The sequence below is a fragment of the Oncorhynchus kisutch genome, linkage group LG14 (assembly GCF_002021735.2).
Source record: "Oncorhynchus kisutch isolate 150728-3 linkage group LG14, Okis_V2, whole genome shotgun sequence".
Lineage (NCBI taxonomy): Eukaryota > Metazoa > Chordata > Actinopteri > Salmoniformes > Salmonidae > Oncorhynchus > Oncorhynchus kisutch.
The window spans coordinates 68,932,328-68,953,663 of NC_034187.2; the positions used below are offsets into that span (position 1 = coordinate 68,932,328).

The 21,336-nt window shown below is 42.6% G+C and overlaps 1 protein-coding gene across 1 annotated transcript in view; it reads left to right on the plus strand.

Annotated features, from left to right (window-relative positions):
- trps1 (trichorhinophalangeal syndrome I) overlaps positions 1-4,859 on the plus strand; it is a 181,682-nt gene extending 176,823 nt beyond the window's left edge. The window contains exon 7 of the mRNA XM_031788835.1: positions 1,033-4,859. Coding sequence (XP_031644695.1) covers positions 1,033-2,283 — 1,251 coding nt within the window. The 3' untranslated portion in view covers positions 2,284-4,859. The remainder of the gene's footprint in view (positions 1-1,032) is intronic.
- The last annotated feature ends 16,477 nt before the right edge of the window (positions 4,860-21,336 follow it).

Sequence of the window (21,336 nt, forward strand, 5' to 3'; positions counted from 1 at the left end):
AGTTTGGGCTCCCAGTTATTTCTGGGAAATTTCAATGGAAAGCGGGTGAAACGTTTGAATAAAAACGTGTCCGTCGGCATTGCCGTGTTAAGTGTCACCGGCAGGAGTTGGCTGTGAATGCCAGACTCTACCTGTGGCAGAATGACATGAAGGAGAGGAAAAAAGAAAGGAACAGAACAGGAAAAAAAAGGAAAGGCCTGGATGATAAATGAGGGCAAGAACGTTCATTTTGCTCCTCCGTTTCAAACGTGTCCTAAAGGTAGACTGACAGAATTCTTGCTTCGATTTCCCAAATTATATTAGATGTCTCTGTATTTTCAAGTCAATGCTTGAGGGACGTCATATCACACGCAAACACAGAAATTATGAATAAGTGATGACCTTAATCTTGACACTCGAAAAAATATATTGCAATTGTAATCACTGAATTTAATGATTACTATTTGCCTGGTGGCTACAAATATGAATTGGCCAGTTAATGAGAGAATACTGTAGGCTACATCCATTATTTTGTGGATCTTACGGTAAATGTGTTACCATTTAAAAGGTTGCATGCCATCTGCAATACACCAACACTCCTACAGTATTTACAGGAGGTCTTATCCCCTTATTGGGCTCTAATAAGCAATGTGAGCTGCCCTGGGGCAAGGCCTGTCTGTGTGCCAGCGCTAGATGGAGGTCAGGCGCTCGTGTCTCCTGTCTGCCCAGCTGTGACTGGGTGACGGCTGGGGAGCAGAGGATGCAGCCGGGTTACAGAGGGAGGATGTGGGTTAGAGGGGGAGCAGTGGAGGAAAAAGGAGCTGTCACTATCAGGATTAAGCTTTACTGACTAGAGCCTAACTCGCCGAGTCCTGTTGCTTTTTATATTGCAGTAATTCTGGGATAATTTTAGTGGCGTAATATGTTGTGTAATTACACCTACTATCAAATTGCTTAGCTGATCGCTTTTCTTATTTAGGGACATCTTTAGCTACATTTTTTATGTATGGCTCACTACATAAATAAATCAAATGTATATCTGTCTCTCACCAGACTCCACGGCCACTGAACATCATCAAGCAGAACAACGGCGAGCAGATCATCCGCAGACGCACGCGGAAGCGCCTCAACCCCGATCCTCTGCCCTCCGAACCTGTGGGCTCCAAGCAGCAGCGAATCAACAGCGAGGAGCGCCTTAATGGCAGTCCCCTGGAGCGTAGGCCAGGAGAGGATGGGCCAGGCTCAGACGGAGGGCCCGTTCCTCGCGGAGGGGAGCCCCCGAACGCCCTGGGCAAGTACGAGGCCTACGGCTCCTCTGGGGCTAAGGGCCACCCCAGCCCTCGCTCCACCCATGCCTTCCTGGTCAGCCAGACCCTAGAGATCCACAAGCGTATGCCTCCTTTGCACATACACAACAAGAACCCTGCGGAGGGAGGGGCGGAGGGGAACGGGGTGGGATCAGCCGGGGTCCATCACATGGGCTCGGAGGGGAAAGGCGGCTCGGCCTCCGAGAGGGGTAGCCCCATCGAGAAGTACATGCGCCCTTCCAAACAGGCTAGCTACTCGCCACCAGGCAGCCCCATCGAGAAGTACCAGTACCCGTTCTTCAGCCTGCCCTTTATCCACAACGACCTGCAGAGCGAGGCCGACTGGCTGCGCTTCTGGACTAAGTATAAAATGTCTGTGCCGGGCAACCCACACTACCTAGGCCACATGCCTGGTCTGCCCAACCCTTGCCAAAGCTTTGTGCCTTACTCCACCTTCAGCCTGCCCTCACACTTCCCTTCCCCACCCCCCGCCGGCCCCGAGAGTGACATCCCTCTCGACCTGGCCATCAAACATTCCAAACCGGCCCCCACCGCCAACGGCTCCACCGCCGCTGCCAAGGAGAGGATTAGCAGTGCAGACACACGGGCCATGCCCACTGTCCCCCCAGTAGAGAAGGAGAAAGAGAAAGAGAGAGAGCAGCATGAGAGAGGAGAGGAGAAGGAGGAAGTAGAAGAGGGGCCATCGCCCCAGCCAGCTCCTCCTCCCCCAGCCGTTGCAGCTAAGCCGGAGAGGGTGGACCAGAGCACGCAGGACGAGCTGACCTGCAAGTGCATCCACTGTGGCATCGTCTTCCTGGATGAGGTGATGTACGCCCTACACATGAGCTGCCACGCCGACGGAGGGCCCTTCCAGTGCAGCATCTGCCTGCACTCCTGCGCAGACAAGTATGACTTCACCACACACATACAACGAGGGCTTCACCGGCCCACCGTCGAAGCTGAGACTAAGGCCGATGCTCCAATGGACTCCGTGTGATTTTGGTGCCCCCCACAGACTTGGAATTCTAGCACAAGCATAGCAGTATGAAAAAGAACTCTACGGACAAAAACAACGTACTGTAATGATTGAATGAGACTTTTTGCTAAATGTGCCATGATAGCTTCTGTGCCTCCGCAGCCAGTGTAGGGAACTAATATCATTTAAACATTTATATTGGACTTAATACAGAAAAAGTGATTTGCTATTTTCTTTTTTTGTTGTAAAGGAAACGCTTTTGAGGAAAATGGTACCACAAGTAGCCGCTTATTTTTGTGTTTTTTTTGCTATTGTTAATTCTTTTCTTCAGAAGTGTTACTTTGACAAGGCAGTTCAGTAAACAACAAGGTACATCTACGAGTTTTTGGGATTGGTTTATTATTCAGTGGGTTGGTTGTGCTACTCATCAATGTTCTCTTACCTGGTTGATTCAATGTTCCGTACAGAATGAGGATGTGTGAATTGATATGTAAAGTGAGGAAATGGGAAATGTCAGTCGTCTGTCATAATCTCATCCCCGATGGATGGGCAGAGCGATGACTAATGATTGGATTGTCCTCAAATAAACGTCCTCAGGGAACGCACGTGGCTGATTTAGAAAGCCTGCAGTGGTTTCAGTCGCATTGGTCTCTGCTTAACATCCATCTAAGTGTCTTATGTTTTAATGTATTTTAGTTATGGCTACAGCTTGTTTTTTGTTCGGTTTTTTTGGAAAACTATTGTCACAGAATTTCCCCTAGACATTTTAAGTTGCTAGGATGCAAACCTTATATCACTAAAGACATTTGGGAAGGAAATAAAATAATAAATACATATTTTTTTCTATGTTGTTAATATGAAAAATGCATAATATCAGTGCCTGATATATTGTACAAAGTATTTTCTACCTGGTATGTTGATATGCAACATTGACTTTCCATTTGAGTAAAGGGCCACGAGCCTGGCTCTGCAAAACTGTTTACATTTGCAAATGTAGCAAACAAGGTAATGAAGCAAAATGCCTGCAATTCTTAGTATTTTTCTCTCATGAGGACAGGACGATAGATCACGTTAAAAAAAACAGAGGCCTTTTGTCAGAAGGTTGAATGGGAGATTAAATGGAGTCAAAGTATTTGTTTCTGTTTGTTTGAATGCCACAGAGAGGCACTATCCATTCCATGTCTTTCTTTCTTTGTATGCTCCTCCTCGTACACATTGTAATGCTTTATAGTCTACAAATGCTCTGTATTGGACTTTGTTCATCCTGTATGTATTTTTTTTAAGAGAAGCTGATGTAGCTTGGTCATAAATCATGTTCTGTGAGCATTATAGCTCTGGACATCATGGGTTTTCCTGTCCAGGTATTTCAACTGACTATATCGTACACAAGGCCCATTTTTTGTACCTCTATTAAATTGAAATTGACATAATACTCTAATATTTGGTTTTTAGTAAGTCTTATTTTCAAGGACTTAATTTGAACGTAGCATGAATTTCTACTTGTTCCATAGACAGGTGAAACAGGTGCCTTTTGACGGAAATAAGTCATTGAATATCAACGGTGTTGAATGCTTTTCCCATCAAATCAGCTGTTGTATAACTCATCCAAGTAATTGACAGGATGTAGATGGATTAATACCATTTGAGCGACAAAACAAATACTACTTCCACACAGCAACATTACCCCTCTGTAACTTGTTTGTATTTTGCTTGTAGACAACGTATTTAGCCTCTAAAACACTCCCCCAAAAATCTGTTTCTCTCTCTGTCCTCTCGCTCTCTTTCTCTCTCGTGTGTGCGTACTGTGTACATCCACCCATTGCTGCTGCTGCGTCTAGCATGAGTTCAATCTAAACTGTCCATCCTTAGATACACATACTTATTTATACATGAGCAGCGGGGAACGAAACGAGAGTCTGCCTGGGATTCACAAACAAAGATTTGTGTGAAGTAGCGATGAACTCAACATAGCCTTACAATGCTGCTTTACTGCAAATGCCTCTTGGAAAACAAAAAACTGTAATATTAGTAATAAATTCACAGGTGCATTTATCATATGATACCGAATAACATAAGGAACTATTTTTCTTTTACTGTTCAATTTGCGAAGTTTTAATTTGAAATATGTTAACGCTTGCACTTCAATTATTCTGTTGTATTGCCAAGGAAGAAAGAGGATACTGTTAAATGTGTTATTAGCATGCTATACACAGGTACTGCAAAAATAATTAGCAGGAGTGAACATGCCTATAAGGAGGACAAGACAAAGAAACACCATGGACAGAAAGAATGATCTGTGCCAAGAAGATGCCAGTAAAGCCAGTGTAGACACAGACATGGCAAAAAAGGCAAATGTTTTGTAAATGTTTTAACCATCATTTTTAGAATGTTGTTTGTTGTTTTGACACTTTATTGCATAGAAGATGGGTTTAGATGATTTGTTTCTTTATTTGTTTTTTTCTGCTACCACCTTTACGTTTTTGTGTCGTAGGTTTTACATGCAAAAAAATCAACAAAGATGGCAAAGATGTCTGTTACATCTAAACTTGAATAATAATGATAATAATAATAATAATTAATAAAGTAATAACAAAACATGTTCTGCAAAATCTTTTCGTTTTTATTCTGTGATTTTCATGACCATACCTTGATATACGGCTCTGGAAAAAAGGAAGAGACCACTGCAAAACTATCCGTTTTTCAGGTTTTACTTGTATGTGTTTGGATAAAATTAACAATTGTGTTTTATTCTATAAACTACTGACAACATTTCTTCCAAAATCAAAATAGTTTTTTTCCAGGACAACCTTGTATGTGACATGATTCATGCAACCTTCACAAAGACAAATCTGCCCAATTCCAGCCTTGCTGATGCACGCCCAGATCATCACCGATCCACCAAATTTCACAGTGGGTGTGAGACCTGGAGAGGCCTACAAGCCACAGTGTCTCACACCCACTGTGAAATTTGGTGAAGGATCGGTGATGATCTGGAATCGGGCAGATTTGTCTTTGTGAAGAACGCATGAATCAAGCCACATACAAGGTTGTCCGGGAAGAAAACTTGCTTCCTTTTGCTCTGACAATATTCCCCAACTCTGAGGATTGGTTTTTCCAGCAGGACAATGCTTCATGCCACACAGACAGGTCAATCAAGGTGTGGATGGAGGATTACCAGATCAAGACCTTGTCATGGCTAGCCCAATCTCCTGACCTGAACCCCATTGCAAACCTCTGCAATGTGATCAAGAGGAAGATAGATGGTTACAAGCCATCAAACAAAGCCAAGCTGCTTGAATTCTTGCACCAGGAGTGGAATAACATCAATGTGAAAGACTGGTGGAGATCATGCCAAGACACATGAAAGCTGTGATTGATAATCAGGGTTATTCCACCAAATATTGATTTCTGAACTCTTCCTAAGTTAAAAAATGTGTATTGCTTTGTTTAAAAATGAATATGAACTTATTTTCTTTGCATTATTCGAGATTTTGACCAGTTGTCATTTTATGCAAATAAATGCTCTGAATGACAACATTTTATTTGGAATTTGGGAGAAATGTTGTCAGTAGTTTATAGAATTAGATTTTTTTTTTTTTTTTACCCAAACACATAACTATAAATAGTAATTTTTTCCAAAGCTGTATATGTAACAGTAACGGTATGTAATGCATTCACGGTAAATGTGGCATATGTGACGAGATTAAGGAAGGTGGGTGTTTGACACTAGTTCCTACTTCACAAGAGGGCCATTTGAAAATGATGTTGGCTCAATCTGAAATGACCTTAAAATGTAAATTGCGCTATAAGGTGGATCGGATTGAATCCCAGCCTTAGTCTTCTGTATCTTGAAATAAAGCGGAGGATGGTCCTTCCCTGGCTTTCAGAAATGAAGTGGGACTATTGGACCATATGCTACAGCAATTGTTCTTAGATGCTACAGCAATTGTTCTTGCTCAAGGCTTAGAGCTGCAGGTCACCTTTAAAACCATTGAACCAACCTGAGAAATGGGGCACGGACTTGCACACGAGGGATTGCATCGTACCACAAGCTAAATGAAACCTCGGACCTCTCTCTCCTCTCTCGCCCTGGTGTGACTCCTCCCTATTGATTTGCACCCCAGTGTTTTGCTTGTGTTCTAGGAAAGGAAGTTAATTATCTTCCCCTTTCAGGTTTCAAGGACCTACACAGCAGGGTAGACACCAGCCCCTAACTTATGGCCTGCTAGGGTTGTTACTGTTTATTCTACAAGCTGCACCCTTGTATTCCCCACACACTAATCTACACACAGACCTGGTTATCATAGACACAGACAGAAGTTAACATTGGTAAAGAGACAGTAATAACATTCAGTATTGCAACCTACTGAGATACACACACTGATACACTAACACAAGCACACAAACACACACTAACACACAGACACTGACACACTATCACAAACACACACTAAGCATGGCGCACACAAACACTCACAGAAAATAAATAATAATAATAACCCACAAACACGGGTGGGAAAAAGGCTGCCTAAGTATGATTCCCAATCAGAGACAACGATAGACAGCTGCCTCTGATTGGGAACCATACCCGGCCAACAAAGAAACAGACAAACTAGAATGCCCACCCAAATCACACCCTGACCTAACCAAAAAGAGAAATCAACAGGCTCTCTAAGGTCAGGGCGTGACAGTGTGCCCTCATGCCTGGAGGGAAGCAAAAGTCATTATGCTATCTAAGAATAGTAAAGCCCCATTTACTGGCTCAAATATCCAATCAGTCTGTTACCAACCTTTAGTAAAGTTTTGGAAAAAATGTTTGACCAGATACAATGCTATTTCACAGTAAACAAATTGACAACACACTTTCAGCACACTTATAGGGAAGGACATTCAACAAGCACAGCACTTACACAAATGGCTCATGATTGGCTGAGAGAAATTGATGATAAAAAGATTGTGGGGGCTGTAGTGCGGTTTTTGACATCGATTATAGTCTTATTATAGTCTGCTGGAAAAACGTATGTGTTGGTCGTATGGTTTTACACCCCCCACACAGAGGGTGTTCCACCCCCCACACAGAGGGTGTTCTTTAATAATGGAAGCCTCTCCAACATAATCCAGGTAGAATCAGGAATTCCCCAGGGAAGCTATGTAGGCCCCTACTTGTTTCAATCTTTACGAACGACATGCCACTGGCTTTGAGTAAGGTCAGTGTGTCTATGTATGTGGATGACTCAACACCATACACATCAGCTACTACAGCAACTGAAATGACTGCAACACTTAACAAAGAGCTGCAGTTAGTTTCAGAATGGGTGGCAAGGTTTAAGTTAGTCCTAAATATTTCTAAACTCAAAGCATTGTATTTGTAACGAGTGCGCTGAGAGTCGGGAAACAAGTTCAAGGAGTGAGTGTTTTAATAAATCTAATAAACAATGAACACAAACCAAACAACGCACCGACATGAAATCAAGAGTCAATAACACCTGAGGAAAGAACAAAGGAGAGTGACAGATTTTGGGAAGATAATCAAGTAGGTGATGGAGTCCAGGCGAGTGTCATGAGGCACTGGTGCGCGTGACGATGGTGACAGGTGTGCAGGATAATCAGTAGCATGATGACCTAGAGGCCAGAGAGGGAGTATATGTTACAGTATTTGGGACAAATCATTCACTGAACCCTAAACCTCAACTAAAGTTTGTCATTTATAATGTGGAAATTGAGCAAGTTGACGTGACTAAACTGCTTGGAGTAACCCTGGATTGTAAACTGTCATGACCAAAACATGTTGATACAACAGAAGTCTGTCCATATTAAAGTGCTACTCTACTTTCTTAACAGCACTATCAACACGACAGGTCCTACAGGCTATAGTTTTGTCACTCCTGGACTACTGTTCAGTCATGTGGTCAGGTGGCACAAAGAGTGAAAATTGCAATTAGCTCAGAGCAGGTCTTGGATGTACACAGAGCAAACATTAATAATATGCATGTTAATCTCTTCTGGCTCGAAGTGGAGGAGAGATTGACTTCAGCACTAATTGTTTTTGTGAGAGGTATTGACATGTTGAAAGAACCTAGCTTTCTGTTTAAACGACTAGCACACAGCTCAGACACCCATGTATACCCCACAAGACATGCCACCAGAGGTCTCTTCACAGTCCCCAAGTTCAGAACAGACTATGGGAGGCGCGCAGTACTAGATAGAGCCAAGACTACATGGAACACTATTCCACATCAGGTAACTGATGCAATCAGTAGAATCAGATTGTAAAAACAGATAAAAATACGCCTTATGAAACAGCTGGGACTGTGAAGCAACAAAACATAGATGCAGACACATGCATACACACACATGATAAGATACGCACTATACACACACGTACACATGGATTTTGTGTTGTAGATATGTGGTAGTGGAGTAGGGGCCTGATGGTACACACAGTGTGTTGTGAAATCTGTTATGAATGTATTGTAATGTTTTTAGGACCACAGGAATGCAGGACCACAGGAAGAGTAGCTGCCTTGGCAGCAGCTAACGGAGATCCATAATAGATACAAATATAACAACACACACTGATACACTAACACAAACACACTAACACATAGCAAAGGCTTCTCAAGCTTTTTAAAAGAGACTCTTGAAGTTCCCTGGCACTGGTAATGCAAAGAGAAGCCAAACTGACATGTCTGGTAACTTAGTTATTTTTAGGTGAAGGCTTTCCAGGGTCTACACTTTGAATCTCCAAACATCCCTTTGTGATGGTCCTCTGTAGCGCAGTAGCTGGTGCATGGAGCTTGCAACACTAGGGTAGTGGGTTCTATTCCTGGGACCACCTGTACGTAGAGTGTATGCATGCATGACTGTAGGTCGCTTTGGATAAAAGCTAAATGGTATATATTATTTCCTACTATAAAAGAGAGATAGATCTGTGCTCTGGGAGAGGATGATGACACAGTCATCTGTTACCCTCCCACACTGCACGCCAATAAGGTCAAAACTATTCCAATTGAGAAGAGGAATTATGAAAAATCACTTATTTATGACCCAAAGTGTATTATGTTTTTCAATGTAGCATTCATTTACCAGATAGGTAGAAAGTCAAGTCAAAGATCAAATCAACAAAATACGACCAGGCAATTAACTTATTCAGTGGTATATCATTCGCTTATTTACGTTAGATTCAAATCCTGCTGTCTCTCAACAGACACAGATGTATTCTATATTCTGGTCTCCTCAGACAATGCCGTGCCAATCATTACCATCCCCCTTCCCCCCGATCCATCTCTCCCCCATCTCAGATTTACAGTCTTATCAGCTTTGTCTGGACTACGCCATTATGGCGAATTTCCCAGATGATAGCCCAAGCGTACTCCTTAGCACTCCAATGAACAACCTAATTTCAGAGGGCCCAACAAATCCTCGCCCAGCGTGCCGTGGCGTGCCGCCAACCAAATGAATCAACAAACCATTCACTTGGTTTACCATTTTTGACTCAACCATGTGATTAAACACACTACCGTATTGGGCCCTGGAATCCTGCTGCTGATTGGGAGGCCCCTCCACCATCCCTCTCTGAATTACCAACAACGTTGCCTCCCTCTGCAGACAGGGAAAGAGGGAAGGAAGGTGGGAGGATGAGAGGGAGGTGTAGAGGTGGGGATTGTGCCAATATAGGCTGCCAACCTGTTTTTTCCTATTGTAGTTTTCATTAGCCCTTTGCCCTTGATGAACACTTTGATTATCTAATAAGCTCCCGTGGGTCGCTTTGCATTTTAACAATAGGCTGTCATGTCATCCAGTAGGGGAGGAGGAGGGAGTATGAATATTTAATATCCTGCTCTATATTTTATTTACGGGGTCTGCATGCAGTCCGAGTTATTGTTTGCGTATGTTTTTTAAAGATTGGCTTATATTTACAGTGCCTTCAGAAAGCATTCATACCCTTGACTTATTCCAAATGTTATTCCAAATTCCACATTATTCTTTTTCAAATTATTTTGGCCCTGTCAAGTTGGTTGTTGATCATTGCTAGACAGCCATTTTCAGTCTTGCCATAGCTTTTCAAGCCGATTTAAGTCATAAATGTAACTAGGCCACTTGGTAAGCAACTCAAGTGTAAATTTGGCCTTGTGTTTTAGGCTATTGTCCTGCTGAAAGGGGAATTTGTCTCCAAGTCTCTTTTGGAAAGCAGACTGAACCATGGTTTCATCTAGGATTTTGTCTGTGCTTAGCTCTCTCCTATTTAATTTCATGACAAACATACTCAGATCATGATGCAGCCAACACCATGCTTGAAAATATGAAGAATGGTACTCAGGGATCGGCTGTGTTGGATTTGCCCCAAACATAAGGCTTTGTATTCAGACCATTTTTAAGTCACCATTGGCCTCATGGTGAAATTCCTAAGTGGTTTCCGTCCTCTCCGGTTACTGAGTTAAGACGGACGCCTGTATCTATGTACTGACTGGGTGCATTGATAAGGTCCCTCTGCTAGCTTTCTATCCATGGACTGCTAGTTGTCTGAATCGCAGTGTCTCCAGCCCGCCTAGCTACTCACTGGACCCCTATGATATGCAACCGTGATATGCAACTTTTCAGGGAAGTTAGGAATAAATATACACAGGCAGTTAGGAAAGCTAAAGCTTTTTCAAACAGAAATTTGCACCCTGTAGTACAAACTCAAAAAAGTTCTGGGACACTGTAAAATCCATGGAGAATAAGAGCACCTCCTCCCAGCTGCCCACTGCTCTGAGGCTAGGAAACATTGTTACCACCGACAAATTGAGAAATTCAACAAGCATTTCTCTATGGCTGGCCATGCTTGCCACATGGCTACCCCTACCCCGGTCAACTCCCTCCACAGCAACCCGCCAAAGCCCCCACCATTTCTCCTTCACCCAAATCCAGATAGCTGATGTTCTGAAAGAGCTGCAAAATCTGGACCCCTACAAATCAGCCGGGCTAGACAATCTGGACTCTCTCTTTCTAAAATGATCTGTCGAAATTGTTGCAACCCCTATTACTAGCCTGTTCAACCTCTCTTTCGTATCGTCTGATATTCCCAAAGATTGGAAAGCTGCCGCGGTCATCCCCCTCTTCAAAGGGGGTGACACTCTAGACCCAAACTGCTACAGACCTATGTCTATCCTACCCTGTCTTTCTAAGGTCTTCGAAAGCCAAGTTAACAAACAGATCACTGACCATTTTGAATCCCACCGTACCTTCTCCGCTATGCAATTTGGTTTCAGAGCTGGTCATTGGTGCACCTCAGCCACGCTCAAGGTCCTAAACGATATCATAACCGCCATCGATAAGAGACAATACTGTGCAGCCGTATTCATCGACCTGGCCAAGGCTTTCGACTATGTCAATCACCGTAATCTTATCGGCAGACTCAACAGCCTTGGTTTATCAAATGATTTCATCTCCTGTTTCACTAACTACTTCTCAGATAGAGTTCAGTGCGTCAAATCGGATGGCCTGTTGTCTGGACCTCTGGCAGTCTCTATGGGGGTACCACAGGGTTCAATTCTCGGGCCGACTCACTTCTCTGTATATATCAATGATGTTACTCTTGCTGCGGGTGATTCCTTGATCCACCTCTACGAAGACGATACCATTCTGTATACAGTGGGGCAAAAAAGTATTTAGTCAGCCACCAATTGTGCAAGTTCTCCCACTTAAAAAGATGAGAGAGGCCTGTACTTTTCATCATAGGTACACTTTAACTATGACAGACAAAATGAGAAAAAAATCCAGAAAATCACATTGTAGGATGTTTTTTGAATTTATTTGCAAATTATGGTGGAAAATAAGTATTTAGTCAACAACAAAAGTTTATCTCAATACTGTTATATACCCTTTGTTGTCAATGACAGAGGTCAAACATTTTCTGTAAGTCTTCGCAAGGTTTTCACACACTGGCTGCTGGTATTTTGCTCCATTCCTCCATGCAGATATCTTCTAGAGCAGTGATGTTTTGGGGCTGTTGCTGGGCAACACTGACTTTCAAATCCCTCCAAATATTTTCTATGGGGTTGATATCTAGAGACTGGCTAGGCCACTCCAGGACCTTGAAATGCTTCTTAATAAGCCACTCTTTTGTTGCCCTGGCGGTGTGTTTGGGATCATTGTCATCGCTGAAAGACCCAGCCACGTTTCATCTTCAATGCCCTTGCTGATGGTAGGCTTTGTTACTTTGGTCCCAGCTCTCTGCAGGTCATTCACTAGGTCCCCCCGTGTGGTTCTGGGATTTTTGCTCACCGTTCTTGTGATCATTTTGACCCAACGGGGTGAGATCTTGCGTGGAGCCCCAGATCGAGGGAGATTATCAGTGGTCTTGTATAACTTCCATTTCCTAATAATTGCTCCCACAGTTGATTTCTTCAAACCAAGCTGCTTACCTATTGCAGATTCAGTCTTCCCAGCCTGGTGCAGGTCTACAATTTTGTTTCTGGTGTCCTTTGACAGCTCTTTGGTCTTGGCCATAGTGGAGTTTGGAGTGTGACTGTTTGAGGTTGTGGACAGGTGTCTTTTATACTGATAACAAGTTCAAACATTAATACAGGTAACACATGGAGGACAGAGGAGCCTCTTAAAGAATAAGTTACAGGTCTGTGAGAGCCAGAAATCTTGCTTGTTTGTAGGTGACCAAATACTTATTTTCCACCATAATTGGCAAATAAGTTCATTAAAAATCCTACAATGCGATTTTGGGGATTTTTTTTTCTCATTTTGTCTGTCATAGTTGAATTGTACCTATGATGAAAATTACAAGCCTCTCTCAACTTTTTAAGTGGGAGAACTTGCACAATTGGTGGCTGACTAAATACTTTTTTGCCCCACTGTATACAGAATGGTATCTCATGGTTACCCATGTCTTTCGACTACATGGACTTCCCCGGACTATCTCAGCATCGGTGAGTCTCTCCATGGGGTTCCACCCTCAGTTGAATGGGCAAACTGAGCAGGCCAACCAGAAGCTGGAAAAGTTTCTCTGCTGCTTCGTCTCCACCCAGGCCAGCAAATGGAGCAAGTTCCTCATCTAGGCGGCGTATGCTAATAACACACTGCCGAGATCGTCCACTGGACTGTTGCCTGTCAGGTAAATTTTTCACCATGTAGTTCACAAGCGCACACACACACACACACACACGTATGCACATGTCCATTATTATGCTTCCACCTGTCACCAGAGGGCGCCAGAGACTGTCCTAGAGACATTAACAACACTCAGGTGTGTCTTACTTACTCATTGTGATTTACCTGTTAAAATAGGTGTGTTTTCTGTTGTCCTTTGCTAAAGCTTGAATTGTGTGCCGTGTGTGTTTGTCTCCTGAGTGAGTTTTCAAGCCTTAGTGTCTGTTGTTTTCCCAGTGTTACTGTGATCCTTCCGTCACCGTTTCTCAATAAAGTATTATGTTTATCCTTAACCACTGATTCCTCGTCTGGTCTCTTCTCTGCATCTGGGTCCAACCTCACCATGTCACACCCATGTCACCTCTTAGAGGTGATGGGGAAATCAAGGACACAGGGGTAGAATTAGTATAGTTTGTCCTAGTAAATGCACTGATATGATGTCTTGTGACCAACGTCTTAACACCTAAATCATTATGAGTGTGTATGATCCCACAATGCTATGTAAGGGGAATCAACAGAAGCGCCCCTTGTCGGAAATGGGGCTACTTCGGCTGCATTTACACAGGCAGCCCAATTCTGATCTGGTCTGATTGGTCAAATCTGAATATAGAGGCATTCTACTGTAACACAACTGCCATATCCTTGTGTTTTAATCAGCACACATCTCCCTTTTATCCAGTGACTTTTTGAAAGATAGAGAGAGTGGGTCTAGTATTGGAGAGCCAGGAGTTCAGTTCTTCTAAAGGGTGTGATCATTCATATGGCAGACAAGGTGCTTGACATGCCTAACTGCCCCCCGCCCCCTGTACCATAGACCATAGCCAATGGTGACTCAGGACCTTTCGGGCATGATTCTCATCTCTCTCTATGCCCCTTTTACTGAGTCATGGGCCGCATTCCAAATGGTACCAGATTTCCTATTTAGTGCACTACTTTTGACCAGGGCCCTATGGGATTTGTAGGGAAAATTGTGTTATTTGGGAATGCAGCCACAGTTTAGCCTATAGAAGGGAGCAGGTAAGGATATCATTATGTAGAATATTTACTAAAGGTTTAATTAAAGGAACCTGTCATTCCAACACTATATAATGGAAAAGTGTCAATCTGGTATGTTTTCACAAAAAAAGTTTTACTTCAAGACACATGAAGTTTATGTGAGTATATTTCATTCAATGGTGGGAAGATTAGGATTAGTACTTCTGTTTGATTGTCACTTCAAGGAAAGGCAGGAATATTATTAAAGTTTGATTACAAATGTACTTTTACAGTGCATTTGGAAAGTATTCAGACCCTTTGACATTTTCCACATTTTGTTACGTTACAGCCTTATTCTAAAATGGATTAAATATATGTTTTTCTCATCAATACACACCCAATAACCCATAATGACAAAGAAAAAAAAGTTTTTTTGACATTTTTTCAAGGTATTAAAAATAAAAAAAACAGCAGTACACCTTATTTACATAAGTATTCAGACACTTTTCTATGAGACTCGAAATTGAGCTCAGGTGCATCCTGTTTCCATTGATCATCCTTGAGATGTCTCTACAGTCTACCTCTGGTACATTCAATTGATTGGACATGATTTGAAAAGGCACACCTGTCTGTATAAGGTCCCACAATTGAAAATGTATGTCTGAGCAAAAACCAAGCCATGAGGTTGAAGGAATTGTCTGTAGTGCTCTGAGACAGGATTGTGTCAAGGCACCGATCTGGGGAAGGGTGCCAACATATCTCTGCAGCATTGAAGGTCCCCAATAACACATTGGCCTCCATCATTTATATATTGAAAAAGTTTGGAACCATCAAGACTCTTCCTAGAGCTGGCCTCCCGGCCAAACTAAGCAATCATGGGAGAAGAGCTTTTGTCAGGAGACCAAAAACCCGATAGTCACTCTGATAGAGCTCCAGAGTTATTCTTTGGAGATGGGGGAATCTTCCAGAAGGACAACCATCTCTGTATCACTACACCGATCAGGCCTTTATGGTAGAGTGGCCAGACGGAAGCAACTCCTCAGTAAAATGCACAGGAAAGCCTCCTTGGAGTTTGCCAAAAGGCACATAAAGACTCTCAGACCATGAGAAACAAGATTCTCTGGTCTGATGAAACCAAGATTGAATTATTTGGCCTGAGTACCAAGTGTCCTGGCACCATCCCTACGGTGAAGCATGGTGGTGGCAGCATCATGCTGTGGGCATGTTTTTCAGCGGCAGGGACTGGGAGACTAGCCAGGATTCAGGGACATATGAACAGAGCCAAGTACAAAGAGATCCTTGATGATAACCTGCTCCAGAGTACTCAGGACCTCAGAAGGGGGTGAAGGTTCACCTTCCAACAGGACAACGACCCTAACCACACAGCCAAGACGACGCAGGAGTGGCTATAGGACAAGTCTCTGAATGTCCTTGAATGGCTCAGCCGAGCCCGGACTTGAACCCGGATCGAACATCTCTAGCGAGACCTAAAAATAGCTGTGCAGCGATGCTCCCCATCCAACCTGACAGAGCTTGAGAGGATCTGCAGAGAAAAATGGGAGGAACTCCCCAAATGCAGGTGTGCCAAGCTTGTAGCGTCATACCCAAGAAGACTTGAGGCTGTAATCATTGCCAAAGGCGTTTCAACAAAGTATGAGTAACGGGTCTGATTACTTATGTAAATGTCATATTTCAATTTTGAATTTTGAATACATTGGCAAAAAAAATCTAAAAACCTCTTTTAGCTTTCTCGTTATGGTGTATTGTGTGTAGATTGGTACCAGCCCCATAGCTTTATATCAACCAAGAGGCGGGCTGTAGTTGGGCTAAAACTCAAGTTTAGGACTGTGGCTTTAATAAATGAGACAATAATGGCCAAGTTGAACATGCAGGAAGAACAAGATGTATTTGGTGGATCTGTATCAAACATGAAGGAATGAAGTGATGCTTTTCTTAGTAGATTGGTGCCATCTGGATTTTAACATCCTCTGTACTGTAACCAGTTATTACTGGAATTTTACTTGATGACATATGAATAGATAATACCCTCCTTCTGGGATGTTTTGGATTCAAAACATAGATGATTTTGTAGGAATTTGTTTGGATCAGTTAGTAGTAGTGAGATGGGGTGGCGTAATGCTTATCAATGGCTTGGTAACATTCCAAATAAATTGTATTTTTTTCCGACAGACAATATTTGGGGAAGGAAACAGGCAAGGAGAGATGAAGGGCAGAGTCAAGGTAGGGCTGGCAACAAAGAGAGGGACAGACTGGGAACGCCTGTGCTGCCGAGCTGAGGTCAGAGTAGTAACTGTGCGTTTCTACGATAAAGGCCTGTGCTCTAGGTACGTAATCACTGCTGTAATGATAAAGTCTTTTGTGTGGAAACATCCATTGTGTTTTCCTAAATTATCAGGGAGAAGGGAGATAGCGATATGATGCATTAGCATATTTATGTAACCTACTTTACGTGGGGGTGAGGATAGGATAGGGAGGGTTTGAAAGTTGTTCATTGTCATTGAATGGTGGAGAGCACCCTTGCTGCCTGAACAGGTTTCTCCTTATTCAAAGATCATGTAACGTCTGGCTAACATCTAGTGTAGCAGGCACAGGGAAGGATGATCCCAAATCGACCCCTATGCTCTATCCACTTGGGAAGATCTGAGATGATTTTGACAGGTGTAAGCAATATGGTAATAACTCCACCTTGCTATCTAATAGGCTAGGTGGAAGTTTCACCATATTGCTTATACCAATCAAATCCTCTCAAATCGCCGCAAATGCATAGGGCGTATTGTTTAGAGGTCGATTTGGGATCTGGCCTGGGACGATAACAGGAAGTGATCTTCCTGTATAGCATAGTCATCTGAGTGGCTCGTGGCCAATGGAAATGAGCAATAGACAAGAACCTATTTCATCGAAGTGAAAAGTGAAAAGTGGACAAGGACATACATGTACAGTGGGGAGAACAAGTATTTAATACACTGCTGATTTTGCAGGTTTTCCTACTTACAACACATGTAGAGGTCTGTAATTTTTATCATAGGTGCACTTCAACTGTGAGAGACGGAATGTAAAACAAAAATCCAGAAAATCACATTGTATGATTTTTAAGAAATGAATTAGAATTTTATTGCATGACAGACAGTGGGCCAAAAAAGTATTTAATCAGCCAAAGTTCTCCCACTTAAAAAGATGAGAGAGGCCTGTAATTTTCATCATAGGTACACTTCAACTATGACAGACAAAATGAGAATTTTTTTTTTAATGAATTTATTTGCAAATTATGGTGGAAAATAAGTATTTGGTCAATAACAAAAGTTTATTTCAATACTTTGTTATATACCCTATGTGGGCAATGACAGAGGTCAAACGTTTTCTGTAAGTCTTCACATGGTTTTCACACACTGTTGCTGGTATTTTGGCCCATTCCTCCATGCAGATCTCCTCTAGAGCAGTGATGTTTTGGGGCTGTTGCTGGGCAACACGGACTTTCAACTCCCTCCAAAGATTTTCTATGTGTTTGAGATCTGGAGACTGGCTAGGCCACTTCAGGACCTTGAAATGCTTCATCTTTTTAAGTGGGAGAACTTGCACAATTGGTGGCTGACTAAATACTTTTTTGCCCCACTGTAAGTATTTGATACATCAGAAAAGCAGAACTTAATATTTGGTACAGAAACCTTTGTTTGGAATTACAGAGATCATATGTTTCTTGTAGTTCTTGACCAGGTTTGCACACACTGCAGCAGGGATTTTGGCCCACTCCTCCATACAGACCTTCTCCAGATCCTTCAGGTTTCGTGGCTGTCATTGGGCAATACGGACTTTCAGCTCCCTCCAAAGACTTTCTATTGGGTTCAGGTCTGGAGACTGGCTAGGCCACTCCAGGAGCTTGAGATGCTTCTTACAGAGCCACTCCTTAGTTGCCCTGGCTGTGTGTTTTGGGTCGTTTTCATGCTGGAATACCCAGCCACGACCCATCTTCAATGCTCTTACTGAGGGAAGGAGGTTGTTAGCCAAGATCTTGCGATACATGGCCCCATCCATCCTCCCCTCAATACGGTGCAGTCGTCCTGTCCCCTTTGCAGAAAAGCACACCTCCATGCTTGGGATGGGGTTCTTGGGGTTGTACTCATCCTTCTTCTTCCTCCAAACACAGCAAGTGGAGTTTAGACCAATAAGCTATTTTTTTGTCTCTTCAGACCACATGACCTTCTCCCATTCCTCCTCTGGATCATCCAGATGGTCATTGGCAAACTTCAGACGGGCCTGGACATGCGCTGGCTTGAGCAGGGGGACCTTGCGTGCGCTGCAGGATTTTAATCCATGAAGGCATAGTGTGTTACTCATGGTTTTCTTTGAGACTGTGGTCCCAGCTCTCTTCAGGTCATTGACCAGGTCCTGCCGTGTGATCATTGATGCCCCACGTAGTGAGATCTTGCATGGAGCCTCAGACCGAGGGTGATTGACCGTCCTCTTGAACTTCTTCCATTTTCTAATAATTGCGCCAACAGTTGTTGCCTTCTCACCAAGCTGCTTGCCTATTGTCCTGTAGCCCATCCCAGCCTTGTGCAGGTCTACAATTTTATCCCTGATGTCCTTACACAGCTCTCTGGTCTTGGCCATTGTGGAGAGGTTGGAGTCTGTTTGATTGAGTGTGTGGACAGGTGTCTTATACAGGTAACGAGTTCAAACAGGTGCAGTTAATACAGGTAATGAGTGGAGAACAGGAGGGCTTCTTAAAGAAAAACTTCCTGGTCTGTGAGAGCCGGAATTCTTACTGGTTGGTAGGTGATCAAATACTTATGTCATGCAATAAAATGCAAATTAATTACTTAAAAATCATACAATGTGATTTTCTGGATTTTTGTTTTATATTCCGTCTCTCACAGTTGAAGTGTACCTATGATAACAATTACAGACCTCTACGTGCTTTGTAAGTAGGAAAACCTGCAAAATTGTCAGTGTATCAAATACTTGTTCTCCTCACTGTATTTCATTTGTACCCTTACAGAAAAACTACATGATTTCATAAGCGGAAAATCACATGTTTCACGTGAAAGCATGTGTTTTTTCCATAAGGGTAATGCTGGCTAATGTATTACAGGCACAGGGAAGGATGATCTTCCTGTAATTCATTTTTTCACATGTGTGGTTTCATGTTTTCACATTTTGCTTCACAAGTTGTCACAAGTTATCACATTCACTTCACATAAGATCACGTGGTCACATGAAATTCATGCGGTTTTTCCATAATGGTATGACTGGCTAATATCTTGCAGGCATGGGGACAGTTATCTTAATGTACTGTACAGTACAATATGTTACCTGAGTTGCAGTGAGCCTTGGACAAACATCTCATTTGTGTGGTCAAGGTGTAAACAGCCCAACTCTAGCGTATCCAAACCGGAATCCAAAATCAGCATAACCCCTTGGCAATGATATGTGCAGGTTATTATTGCTTGTGCTTTTAATTCATAACTATATTGGATATGCAGTATGCCTGGCGTTCACTTCTCTTGGCTCCTAAGAACACGGAATACCATAGTGTGTCAGTGCCCAAAGGCGAGCCCATGCATCTCAATCACCTCTCACAGACACATGATGGATTTCAAAATGCTGTATACAGTGCCTTCAGAAAGTATTCACACCCCTTGATTTTTTTCACATTTTGTTGTGTTTCTGCCTGAATTTAAAATGTATGCAATTGAGATTTTGTGTTACTGGCCTACACACAATACCCCATAATGTCAACTTGGAATTATGTTTTTAGAAATCTTTACAAATTAATAGTAAATTAAAAGCTGAAATTCCTTGAGTCAAGAAGTATTCAAACCCTTTGTTAAGGCAAGCCTAAATAAGTTCAGGAGTAAAAATGTGCTTAACAAGTCACATAATAAGTTGCATGGAATCTCTGTGTGATATAATCGTGCTTAACATGATTTTTAAATGACTACCTCATCTCTGTACCCCACATACTGTAAGGTCCCTCAGTAGAGCAGTGAATTTCAAATACATATTCAACCACAAAGATCAGGGAGGTTTTCCAATGCCTCGCAAAGAAGTGCACCTATTGGTGGTTGGGTAAAAAAAAGCAAACACTGAATATCCCTTTGAGCATGGTGAAGTTATTAATTACACTTTGGATTTTAAAAATATTTTTATTTAAAAAAATGTAGTTCACCTTTATTTAACCAGGTAGGCTAGTTGAGAACAAGTTCTCATTTACAACTGCGACCTGGCCAAGATAAAGCAAAGCAGTGAGACACAAACAACAACACAGAGTTACACATGGAATGAACAAACATACAGTTGATAATACAATAGAAAAAGTCAATATACAGTGTGTGCAGATGAGGTAGGATAAGGGAGGTAAGGCAATAAATAGGCCATGGTGGCGAAATAATTACAATATATCAATAAAACACTTGAGTGATAGATGTGCAGAAGATGAATGTGCAAGTAGAGATACTGGGTTGCAATGGAGCAAAATAAATAAATAACAGAATGAGGATGAGGTAGTTGGATGGCCTATTTACAGATGGACTATGTACAGGTGCAGTGATCTGTGAGCTGCTCTGACAGCTGGTGCTGAAAGTTAGTGAGGGAGATATGAGTCTCCAGCTTCAGTGATTTTTGCAGTTCGTTCCAGTCATTGGCAGCGGAGAACTGGAAGGAAAGGCGGCCAAAGGGAGGAACTGGCTTCGAGGGGACCAGTGAAATATACCTGCTGGAGTGCGTGCTACTGGTTGGTGCTGCTATGGTGACCAGTGAGCTGAGATAAGGTGAGGCTTTACCTAGCAGAGACTTGTAAATGACCTGGAGCCAGTGGGTTTGGCGACGAATATGAAGCGATGGCCAGCCAACGAGAGCATACAGGTCGCAGTGGTGTATGTATATGGGGCTTTGGTGACAAAACGGATGGCACTGTGATAGACTGCATCCAATTTGCTG